We start from the raw sequence: 13,188 nt of genomic DNA, 5'->3' as shown, positions 1-13,188 counted from the left end.
AAGTAACTCTGAAAGTGAAAAGTCTCCCAAAGACTGTCCCAAGGTCTTTGGCTCATCAGGTTTTACTTCTGAAAGTTGCAAGACTTACTTATCACCCAAACCCATAGTAACTGTATCAAACGCATGCAAGACATCAACAAATAGATAGCAGAAGTAACTCTCCCAAAGACTGTCCCAGCTTTCTAGTTTTTACGTTAGAGACTGTTATCTTTGGACGTATTGTTATCATCAACTTTAATGTCAGTCTACATGAGTTTATCTTGACATATCAGAAATATAAAACACACAGAGTTGCCAAATTGTGTTGTTTTTTTTTAATCGCCGTTGACAAATTTAATTGATAGCAGCACATATTTATTCGTGCTAGGTGAAGGCCTTTGTTTTATCTGTTCCGACCAAAACATGTTTGAGCGAAGCTGTGTGGTCAAATACATTTCACGGAGGAATAACGAAATGTCTAAAATGGTTTTGTTTTGGTCAATAATTATCAGTCCTTCAAAATAATTTCTAGTCTATAGGATGAACAGTGCTCAAATACATTGTTTAATGCTTATAGTGATACATTGATTACATTATTGCTACTAGGTTACTGTATGTGTGTATCAGGTCTGTGTATATTCTAACAATGTGAGAGCTATAGTGTACAGGGGAAATTTAACGGAGAAGAGGGGGGGGGGCAGGCTACAAATAGTTGTTATAAGAATGACGAAATGAAACATCACCAAAGACTCTAAGATGACACACACCGTGTCAGGGTTGTTCTTAAGCCTTGGGCTCGTCTTCCCTGGTGTAAACATTCAGACCGAACAATGAATAATGGACGAGCCGATAAAAAACAACAACATAATGTTACGACATTCTCCTAATCAGGCCTTCTGCAAACACTGCTAAACACAACAGAACACATCTAACACATCAAGAACTTGACAACAAGAGCTCCAAATAATCTGGTACTTTAATAAGGGTCAAATAAAACAGCCAACACGACACAATTGGCAACACAATCAACTGCTACAACGTTAGACTGGATATCACTGTACTAAACTCATAAATTCTACTGTCTCTTCCAGGACTCGTACGTTTCACTGGAGGACTGCACCAGACTAACAGTCCCGGTCTCCTCGCTGTCCTGTCTTGAACTACCGCTTTCTTACACAATGTGTCTCTAGGCTTATGATCAGATGACCATAACACGGGCGCTATTCACGTGCAAATTTCATGCCAGTACTGTCCCTTGCCTTTCAATATAGCACGCCAAACTGTATTACTGGCCTGTGTCACACATGTCAGCTGATCACACACAGTTAACCCTTTTTGCGTCGCGAATAGGGTTATAACAATAATATTTAATTTGATAAAGTATTTACTATGTGGTGAAGTTATGTGGCATGATACATAGAAGAATAATTAATGGGTATCACATATATATATGATATATATATATATATAATATATATATGGCTCCTTCTGTCTCGGAAGACAATGGATGCGCCCAGATGAGTCACTGACTTTGGTTACGCCTTGAGACGTAGCTAAGTAACTGTTCAAGCCAATTCTGGAGCGGCAGAGTTTGCATCACATATAGTAGACATACACTTATTTATGATGTAGAATAAACAGTCTGCGCTCTAACCCTTAGATCAGGGGTTCTCAACCTGTGGGTCGCTTGACGATTTGCCAGGGGTCGCCTAAGACCATCAAAAATAAGGATTGTTATTGTCTATGTTCTATTGTTGTGTGTGTCTAGGGGGGGGGGGGGGTCGCGGCAGAGTGGGAGATTGTAAAAATGGGTCGCCGAGCTTAAAAGGTTGAGAACCGCTGCCTTAGATGATCACAGCACGTTCAAACCTCACGACGGCCACAACACTGTCCCGACATAGTCGTCAGAACACAACTCAGTCGTCAGACTTACACAGCCACAACACTTGCCCAACACAGTGGTCAGACAACAGAGTCGTCAGACTTACACAGTCACAACACTTGCCCAACACAGTGGTCAGACAACAGAGTCGTCAGACTTACACAGTCACAACACTTGCCCAACACAGTGGTCAGACAACAGAGTCGTCAGACTTACACAGTCACAACACTTGCCCAACACAGTGGTCAGACAACAGAGTCCTCAGCCTTACACAGTCACAACACTTGCCCAACACAGTGGTCAGACAACAGAGTCGTCATACTGACAATAGTACATCGACCCAACTTAGCCTGATACAACGCTGATTGATGCTAGTCCACAGTTAGTTCCCCTGTTGAAGCGAAAGAACACATACTCTTGCATCTTAAAAAACAAAGTTAACATTCAATGGTAGAGATTCTGAGTTTAGTCCTCATTCGCACTTATTATTTTCAGATTATTCCAGATAGTTCTGTAAAAAAAAAAAAAGTAAAGTTCCCCTTTCAGACCTTATGGTCTATAGGGCAGGTGATGTAAAGGTCATCTGTTTCTGTTAAAAAAAAACGCAAGCTAAAAATCTATGACCATATTACAAGATCTTCGGGGGTCGCAAAGACCTTCCTTGGGGAAATGATAAATAAATATTTTGTAAAATTCGAATCTTGTAATACTCTACGCCGGGAGTTGGAGGGCTATAGATTTGTTACGATTTGCCACAAGGGGGCGAGGTTGTTAGGAAGTCGATTTTTCGCTTTACGTAGCCTAATATTCAAAAGCCATCTTAAAGTACTTTTTACACTGAACAGTTGGTTCCTCTGATAACTTTTTGTTCCCATAATCACGTATTTCGTCATTCAGCTGTAAACTAGGCGGTAAGAGTTCGATTCCTTATTTAAACATGTAGAATGCTTCTTAACTGAGTGATTGGCCATTGTTAATCTTGGGATAGGCGCAATAGATCCAGAGCTAACTAACCCAAACATAAACATGAACAGAAATTTTGATATTAGAAATGTACAACTGGCAACAACAAAATAAAAGTGTGCTTTGCTGTGTAATTTGAGAGGCCAGGGACAGGTTGCTAACTAACCCAAACATAAACATGAACAGAAATTTTGATATTAGAAATGTACAACTGGCAACAACAAAATAAAAGTGTGCTTTGCTGTGTAATTTGAGAGGCCAGGGACAGGTTGCTAACTAACCCAAACATAAACATGAACAGAAATTTTGATATTAGAAATGTACAACTGGCAACAACAAAATAAAAGTGTGCTTTGCTGTGTAATTTGAGAGGCCAGGGACAGGTTGCTAACTAACCCAAACATAAACATGAACAGAAATTTTGATATTAGAAATGTACAACTGGCAACAACAAAATAAAAGTGTGCTTTGCTGTGTAATTTGAGAGGCCAGGGACAGGTTGCTAACTAACCCAAACATAAACATGAACAGAAATTTTGATATTAGAAATGTACAACTGGCAACAACAAAATAAAAGTGTGCTTTGCTGTGTAATTTGAGAGGCCAGGGACAGGTTGCTAACTAACCCAAACATAAACATGAACAGAAATTTTGATATTAGAAATGTACAACTGGCAACAACAAAATAAAAGTGTGCTTTGCTGTGTAATTTGAGAGGCCAGGGACAGGTTGCTAACTAACCCAAACATAAACATGAACAGAAATTTTGATATTAGAAATGTACAACTGGCAACAACAAAATAAAAGTGTGCTTTGCTGTGTAATTTGAGAGGCCAGGGACAGGTTGCTAACTAACTCAAACATAAACATGAATAGAAATTTTGATATTAGAAATGTACAACTGGCAACAACAAAATGAAAGTGTGCTTTGCTGTGTAATTTGAGAGGCCAGGGACAGGTTGCTAACTAACCCAAACATAAACATGAATAGAAATTTTGATATTAGAAATGTACAACTGGCAACAACAAAATGAAAGTGTGCTTTGCTGTGTAATTTGAGAGGCCAGGGACAGGTTGCTAACTAACCCAAACATAAACATGAATAGAAATTTTGATATTAGAAATGTACAACTGGCAACAACAAAATAAAAGTGTGCTTTGCTGTGTATTTTGAGAGGCCAGGGCCAGGTTGACAAGATAAATGATATAGAAGTTAAAGCACTTGATCCTTTTAGTGTATCAAGATAATTTCAGATATCCTGCGGTGACCTACTGTATAAATACTGAGGTCGAGACACACAAGTTTCAATCGAAGCTCAGCCATGTATTGGCCAGGCCAATACAGAGGTGGCCTAGTGGCCGCTTTGTGTGGCTTACTGACCATTGTCCATGCAGGTGTCATGCTGGTAAGTGAGAACATTGCCTATCTAATCTCTATCTAACTGTCTATCTATCTATCTATCTATCTATCTATCTATCTATCTATCTATCTATCTATCTATCTATCTGTCTGTCTGTCTGTCTATCTATCTATCTATCTATCTATCTATCTATCTATCTATCTATCTATCTATCTATCTATCTATCTATCTATCTATCTATCTATCTGTCTGTCTGTCTGTCTGTCTGTCTGCCTATCTATCTAATCTACCTATCTATCTATCTATCTATCTATCTATCTATCTATCTATGTAACAGCGAGCATTCAATGGTAGAGATTCTGAGTTTAGTCCTCATTCGCACTTATTATTTTCAGATTATTCCAGATAGTTCTGTAAAAAAAAAAAAGGAAAGTTCCCCTTTCAGACCTTATGGTCTATAGGGCAGGTGATGTAAAGGTCATCTGTTTCTGTGGCCTACGGTTAACAAGGGTGTCATGTGGCGCCCGAAGATCCCGAAATTAAAAATCCCAATCTTCACCAGAATTCGAACCCCGGTCCCCGGTTCGGAAGCCAAGCGCTTTACCGATCAGCCACCACGCCTCCAGATAGTTCTGTAAAGGGAGATATATAATGAAATGTGTTTGCAAGGAACGGACAAGATTAGAAATATATATACTGTGTAGATATTCTTGGAGAGTGGTCAGGGACGGAGAACTTAGATATTAAAACCTAGATTAGTTTAGGTCTAGTCTTTACAAAAAACACATATTTATATTTGTTATTTCATTAATTTTATTTGTCTATCGGCACGCAGACCTGCAATCAAGCAGACGATGATAAAAGAACGATCTACGACTTCAGTGTGATGAACGTTTACAAAGATCGGACAATTAGTCTCAGTGATTATAAGGGAAAGGTAATACCAGTACTTTCAAATCTACCCTCACCCTTTTTTTTTCCCCTTTCATAACTAGTGCCATATAGATTTAGAATGATTTAGGTTTTTCATCCTAAGTGGAATGCAATATTATTGTGCTACTAAATTGTTCTGATGTGTAGTGAAAGTCGCTAAAAAACATTATAACTTTTAGATAAGATAAGATTAGATAATTTTTATTGATCCAAAGTAATGGAAATTCAGTTTCACTACTATTGGCCACCTCAGCGTAACTACTGTAACAATAATAATATAGATGCAAATACGAACAACATTCATTCACGAAACGCATACACACTCACAACCAGCGCTTTATGAATTAGACTTTTATGATATGTACTTCTCGATGACGACAGATGACATTGTAGCACACTGACCGTAAGTGGGATTAAGGAGTTTTTTAATCTTTCTGTTTTAGTCCTAATGGAAAGGAGACGACCACTTCGTTTAGATCTGATGTAACAGGGGTTTGATGGGTGCAGTTTGTCTTTAAGGATTGTGAATGTTTTGGAAAAGCATCTTTCATAAAAAAAAAAGTTCTCCAAGAAGATGGTAGCTGTGTTCGAGTGATATACGGTGCTTTTTTAATTAGTCTATTTAGTCGATGTCTTTGTGCCAGTAAATTATTACCATAACAGCAGGTGGTGGCAAAGTTAATTAGACTGCTGATGATTGCTGTATAGAATAGTTTAATTATTGTTTTGTTGATTTTAAATTTTGACAGCTTTCACCAGGGGCTCCCCCGTGAAGAAATTTTTAAAAATTTGATAAGCCCCCCCCCCCCCCCCATCCTTTTCAGCCAGCTGGGGGTCTGAGAAGCTCTACAGACTCCCATAGTGGGGTCGAAGGGTAAGGGGTTAAGGGTCAACCTCGACGAAAAACCAGGAACTTCGATCAATGTCAGTTTAATTTAATTACTGTGTCGTAAATGAATAGTTCAAGACAATGGTCAATGTTCTTTGTTTTTTTTTCACTCATGAAGAGACGTATTGCTTTGTAATGCTTTCAGTATCAGCATTATCCTAACAACTGACCCATTCCTACACATTCATACCTAACACACTATCCCAGCAGTCCACTCATCCAAATAACAACACAGGTCACCCAGTTTGTCTATACACAGTTGGACACAATACCACAACTGATTCAATCAATCTATACTGTTGAGAAATGTATGTTATTAAAAGAATTATAATAGTAAATGAATATTAATTGAAATTACATAGCGCGTTGAATTTACACAGCACGTGCTAACAACTTAATTTTGCCTGAAGACGCCAAGTGGATAAGAGAACGTCAAAAACATTTTTTAAAGAGTTAAATGTAGGCCTATTTTGGATCTAATTATTATCTTCTTATCTTATCTTATATATTAGAGACGGTACTTACAAAAAGAAGATAATTACATTATTGTCAGAAAAGAAAGAATGAATACGTCTTAAAAATATTTTTTTAAATTTAGTTTTCAAACTTAAAGCTCCTTAGCCGACATTTATGTGTCATTTAATTACTTGTGTATTCTGACAGAGGAAGTTAGTTGTGACAAAATATGCAGGTCGTACATGGGTTTTAGGTGGTCATGTGAAATGCACATCCTTAATCATCGGAATCGATTAGAGTTTTGACAGTTTAACTGATCACCCTCATCGGAATCGATTAGAGTTTTTTGACAGTTTAACTGATCACCCTCATCGGAATCGATTAGAGTTTTGACAGTTTAACTGATCACCCTCATCGGAATCGATTAGAGTTTTGACAGTTTAACTGATCACCCTCATCGGAATCGATTAGAGTTTTGACAGTTTAACTGATCACCCTTTTGTAGTAATCTAATGTTCCCTCTATGTTTGGATCTTTCATTCACTTGGTTTCAATATGTTTCCCTGTTGGGTTTCAATATGTTTCTCTGTTGGGTTACAATATGTTTCCCTGTTGGGTTTCAATATGTTTCTCTGTTGGGTTTCAATATGTTTCCCTGTTGGGTTTCAATATGTTTCTCTGTTGGGTTTCAATATGTTTCTCTGTTGGGTTTCAATATGTTTCTCTGTTGGGTTTCAATATGTTTCCCTGTTGGTTTTCAATATGTTTCCCTGTTGGGTTTCAATATGTTTCCCTGTTGGGTTTCAATATGTTTCCCTTTTGGGTTTCAATATGTTTCCCTGTTGGGTCTCAATAAGTTTCCCTGTTGGGTTTTAATATGTTTCCCTGTTGGGTTTCAATATGTTTCCCTGTTGGGTTTCAATATGTTTCACTGTTGGGTTTCAATATGTTTCCCTGTTGGGTTTCAATATGTTTCACTGTTGGGTTTCAATATGTTTCTCTGTTGGGTTTCAATATGTTTCCCTGTTGGGTTTCAATATGTTTCCCTGTTGGGTTTCAATATGTTTCCCTCTTGCCAGGTTGTCATGATCGTGAATGTTGCTACTTACTGAGCCTTGACTCACCATTACTTCGGGTTGAATGCACTACAGTCCAAGTATAGTGATCAAGACTTTGTCATCCTAGGCTTTCCTTGCAACCAGTTTCTGATGGTACGTAACTCTTTTTCTCTAGCTAGATTCACACCCAGTTGCGAGCTTTATTTCCATTAACAAATTATGATTAATTTATGTGTGTTTGTGTGTAAACAAACAGACTGACTGACAGATAGACAGACAGATGGACGAACTGACGGACGGACGGACGGACAGACAGATAGATAGATAGATAGATAGATAGATAGATAGATAGATAGATAGATAGATAGATAGATAGATAGACAGACAGACAGACAGACAGACAGACAGACGGATGGACGGACGGACGGACGGTCAGACAGACAGACAGAAAGACAGATCAGGTGTATTCGAATTTAAACTTTATCATGACTTATTTGATTTATTACTTCAGCAAGAGCCTGGAGCCAATGGCACAGAAATCATGAACGGAATCAAATATGTCCGACCTGGTGGGGGTTTTGTGCCGAACTTTCAACTTTTTGAGAAAATTGAAGTGAACGGAGTAAATGAGCATATACTTTACATTTACTTGAAGGTAATGTCAAAATATATAGGTCATTACACTGGAATTCTATCGGTATTTTATTTTGATTTTCAATGTAGGAAAGCTCTTTCCTCTGGTATTTTTCTTAATGGTCAATATTTTTCTGTTTCTAAATTTATTCCATATTTACAGTTCACAATATTTATCTCTTACTCTAATTTTATTCACAAATTGTACAACGGTATAATAACGTAATTCATTTATTTATTTTTTGGACCTCTTGTTTAGCACAGAATAGGAAGTAATGTTTAACGAAAAGAAACTCTTGGTGTATAATCCGTATATATAGTTCTCTACGTCACCCAACCATGCGGGACACAACGCAAGCACGACGACTCCCTAACCCTAGATGAAAAAGTCATCGAAAGATAACTCTTTTATTTCTGCAAGTCGGACTAGAGTTACCCCACGTAACTTTCGTGTCGACAGAAAAAAAAATAGGGGGTGGGGAGAACAAGTAATCTTCTCTGTATATATAATTCTCTTCGTCGCCCAACCCCTCAACCCAATTTGGACAACTGTGCCTTTCAGGAAGTGTTCACCCGTCACTAAATAGCGGCGTATGCTACGCCGCGGGTCGACTCGTGTGATTATATTTCAGAAGGACTAAAACCCTTTCGGACAAGTTTACTGTTCCAATAACTGTACCAGTCATTGGCGGTGCTACATCAGTACAGACACTTAAGTGTTAGCTCAAATTTAATTGATAATTTTCCTGACATGACTCAAAAATATGTCGGTCCCTGATATTTTTTTATGAAGTAAATCAAGACTTTCTTCTTTTTTCTTCTATTTTAACTATTTTAATTAGTGTCTGCAAAGATCATATCTTCTATTATCCGAAAAACTGTGCCGACAAACAATGGATATTGGTTTTCCTAATTAACTCGAAATGAATAAGAATTAATTTTCTGATATATTCTGTTCGACTGACGCTTGCTATCACTTTCTGCTTTTCTTTTGTTCGTGTTTTTACATTGTTGGTGGAAGAGGGGGAAGAACTTCGTAAACCTCTTTTGAATTACAAATGGTAAGGTTGTCAGGTTCTGGGGACTCACTATTGATTACATGAGTTTGGAAAAATTTGGTCATTTCCGAGAAGAATCCTCCTGTATCTTCTTTCATTGTTTCGTTTGTGTTTTGTTCTGAACTAATTTTTATATCCCTGTAGTTCTCTTTTCTTTACATCACAGTATGCAGTGAAACGTTACTTTTTTTTTTATTTAAAGATGACAAGCGTATTCAAAAACATTTTCACCAAATATAAGTTAATCCAACAGTTGTAGACTATGTTAGAACAAACACGTTTTTTTAAAAGACAAATATGTTTGTCATAGTTTCATTTTAAGCCACAGAGGCAAAGAAAAGAGGCATAAAGCCCAAGGATTACTATGATGATAAAGCTAAAACTGAATAGCGCAAATTCTGAGGTTTCCTTTTAAAAAAAAAAAAAAAAAAAAAAATAAGCCACAGTGCAATTTGTGCTTTCATTATTTATTATTATTTTATTTGCTGGATGTATATTGAATGTTCGTTTGTAATTAGTTATGCAGATAAACTTTGTCACATGTAAATTATGAGTGAGTCTGGTGTAAATGTACACTTTGGTTTCTTATAGTTATAATGTTTCTTGTTTGGTGTAATGCACAAATTGTAAGACAAATTTCCTTACGGACAATAAAGATTATTATTATTATTATTATTATTGTGCAAATCTCAAGCACTCCTTTACTTTTGTATGTTCCAGGTGTTGGGACCTATCAATATTAAAACTATGTGTGTCTCTGCTGACATTATTGTTGCAAATGAGTTAAATTTCCCACCTTTTCTAAATATCGGTTTTTATTTTTTTACGCGCAGTTTTTCGCCTTCTGTATCTCAGGGGGTGTAATGCGCCACTTGTATTCATGCAAAATGTTTCTAGGAAAAAAAAGTAGGTCACGGTGAATGATTCAATTTTCTGATGTTAGCAAAAACAGTTTTTAAAAAAACCACAAAAAACATTAAGAATGATTTTCTTATTGTATTTTGATTATTGTGCTTTGGCATCTATGGTCCACTGCATCTTTGGATTAAGGATTTTCTGATAGGGAGAGAACAAACTGTAATAATAAATGGCTCTAAATCAAGACCAATAACAGTAAACTCAGGTGTACCTCGAGAAACAGTCTTAGGTCCACTACTACTTTTAATTTACATAAATGATTTACCAAATTGCATTAGTTCAGGAAAAGACAGATTATTTGCAGACGATTGCATAATATATAGAACAATAAAAACAACACAAGATACAGACATTTTACAAAGAGAATTAGATGAATTACAGAAATGGGAATCAAATTCGAGCATGTCTTTCCACCCAGAAAAATGTCAGTTATTAAGAGTAACAAAAAAAACTAAAACAAATTAATTCCACTTATCTTATTCATGGCAAACCAGTAACACAGACTAAAAAGGCAAAATACCTAGGTGTTATAATAAATGAAAAATGAAAAAACTATTTAAAAAAAACAAAAAACAAAGCATTAGGGTTTATTAAAAGAAATTTCTATAAATCCAATAAGAGCATTAAACTAAAATGTTATTTAACCTTGGTTAGGCCAATAATAGAATATGCATCCTCTGTTTGGGACCCCTCAACTCAAGAAAACATTAAGAAACTGGAACAGACACAAAATAGAGCAATGAGATTCATAACAAACGAATATTCACATTTGACTAGAGTAACACCTTTAGTTAAATCACTAAATTTAGAAAGCCTTCAGGACAGAAGACTCAAAAGTAAAGTAGCAATTATACATAAAACACTGAAACATAATCTTCAAATACAAAAACAAAATTTAATAAAATACTCAGAAAGACACAAAGATAAAGGCACATTCCTCGTTCCATATGCTAGGACAAATTTGTACAAATGTTTCTTCTTCCCTAGTGCTATTAGAGCATGGAATGGGTTGCCTGAGCTAACCAGGAAAACCAGTGACTTGGCAGAATGTAAGTCATTGGTTAATATGCATGACTGATTGCATGACGCGTAGGATGTAATCATCTTCTTTTTTGAAGTAACGTCTGTATTATATAAGATAAGACTATAATAGTACTTATTTTTCTTCCTCAATGTAGATTCTATTACATTTTTTAAAATTTCTTTCACCAATGATTTCATGCTGTTTGTCATTTTCAGAGTGTCTGCCCTCCAACAGCCACTGTCTTTAATCAAACCAGATTATTTTACACACCAATCAAAGCCAGTGATGTGGCCTGGAACTTTGAGGCCTTTCTGATTGGTTACGACGGGAAAGTTGTCAAGCGAGCTTATCCTCGAACGGATCCACTACAACTTGCAGACGACATAGACTTAGAGGTGGCACGTGCCAAGAGTGCTGAACTCGACCAGACTGTCAATGGTTAGCTCCAGAATACATGGGATTTCCTTTTCAACTGGATTGGATTACCTCCGCCTGAAATTTTACAATCGAAATAGTTTATTTTGCTTTAATACGAAACAAAACAACTTTTAACTCCACAATTTAATCATGTTTTCCCGACCTATCAAAACTTAGCAACTTGATATTTAGATCAATATGTAGGTCTTTATACTATATTCAATTCCAAATGTTAAATCGTATTTTTTCACATTTGTTTAGTTTTCTAACTTTAAATTGGAGAGAAGAAATCTTTTTAAAGGGAAGTAATTACATGTATATGTAGTTTAACCATTAATTTGATTTATTGTATATAATTTCATCATTGTAATCAGTGCTGTACATGGTATCAGACAAATATAAGCTACAGCCTAGGCCCTGATTGTAACGTATTGTCGTTGTATATGTGGTGTGAAAAAAATGCATATTTATCTGAAAACATATTACATTTTTATCTTTAGTAACGTGGGAAAAGTTAATAATGACCAGAAAAATTTTTAATGGATTCTTTAGTGATGTGTTGAACTGTTTGGTGGGCTCAACTTCTTTGGGAATGTTATGACGTGTTTTCTACAAACAGCCTTCATTGGCTGCTGGATTACGCTGACACACTACTGACGTCATCAAGACTTGTGCATTCGTCTGGTGGCAGATGTAATGGCATTTTCTGTTAAAAACTAGGAAGCTGAGCTCATCAGACAATCTTTTTAACGAAAGAATATTGCACATTTGTTAGAACTAATAATAATACACTGTAGATGTTTAATATCTCTGGGTTAGCTTTTCCTGCTTTCCTACAAGTGAAATGTATTATGAAAAGGCAACTTAGACTTCAAATAAAATGTATTAACTTTTTTTTGTATCCACCAATATTGTTGATTTCTTAAGTCTGTCATATACGAGAGAAGCAGATGGACGCAAGAAATTTATAACACTCTAATTCAGTGGCATTACTAGGGTCGGTGTCACCCGGTGCGGTTAGTTAGGGTGTCACCCCTTCCCCACCATGGGTTTTCGTTTGCAAAATTTTCCAAAGATAACTGTCGTTCACTTTATCTTGTGTCGAACCATAATACAGTGAGCTAGTAACCTATATTTGTTGATTGTTACACGTCTGTAAAATGACAATTGGACACTATTTTAAAATGTCATTGTTTATGATACTTTATCAATATCTATGATATGTATCGAAATATAAAATTATTAAAATTAGAACCAGACTGAACATTAACTGAATATATTTTCTTTGTCAAGTTTGTAGACTTGACGGAAACGTTTAAACATATATTAAAGTAGTTCTCAAACTGTTAATAGCGAGGCTCCCCTCGATCAGTTTGTTGCCTGACCTTTTTCGCCCTGAGGCTATATAAATTTCCAACACGCCCATTGTTACCTGCGGCCTTATTATGCACTGTGGTCAGAAATTGATGGGTGTGTCACCCGTTGCGGCTCGAACCCCCCTAGGGACGCCACTGCTCTAATTAATACCTTTTATTAGTTTAACTTTTGTAATTCCGAAGTGAAGTTAATAACAGTATGTAATAGAGACGTTGTGTATTACTCTACCAGCCTTCTGTA

General features: G+C 36.4%; 1 protein-coding gene across 1 annotated transcript; it reads left to right on the top strand.

Annotated features, from left to right (window-relative positions):
* The first annotated feature begins 4,071 nt into the window (after positions 1 to 4,071).
* LOC129921606 (glutathione peroxidase-like) lies at positions 4,072 to 12,472 on the top strand. Its single transcript, XM_056018682.1, has 5 exons — positions 4,072 to 4,230; positions 5,021 to 5,122; positions 7,543 to 7,674; positions 8,033 to 8,176; positions 11,370 to 12,472. Exons 1-5 carry the CDS (start codon positions 4,147 to 4,149, stop codon positions 11,595 to 11,597), a joined length of 690 nt encoding a protein of 229 aa, XP_055874657.1. The 5' UTR covers positions 4,072 to 4,146; the 3' UTR covers positions 11,598 to 12,472.
* Positions 12,473 to 13,188: the final 716 nt, after the last annotated feature.

This window comes from Biomphalaria glabrata, chromosome 2 (assembly GCF_947242115.1).
Source record: "Biomphalaria glabrata chromosome 2, xgBioGlab47.1, whole genome shotgun sequence".
NCBI classification, from domain to species: domain Eukaryota; kingdom Metazoa; phylum Mollusca; class Gastropoda; family Planorbidae; genus Biomphalaria; species Biomphalaria glabrata.
The sequence above is the reverse complement of the archived record's forward strand: the minus strand, read 5'-3'. Positions and strand labels throughout refer to the sequence as shown.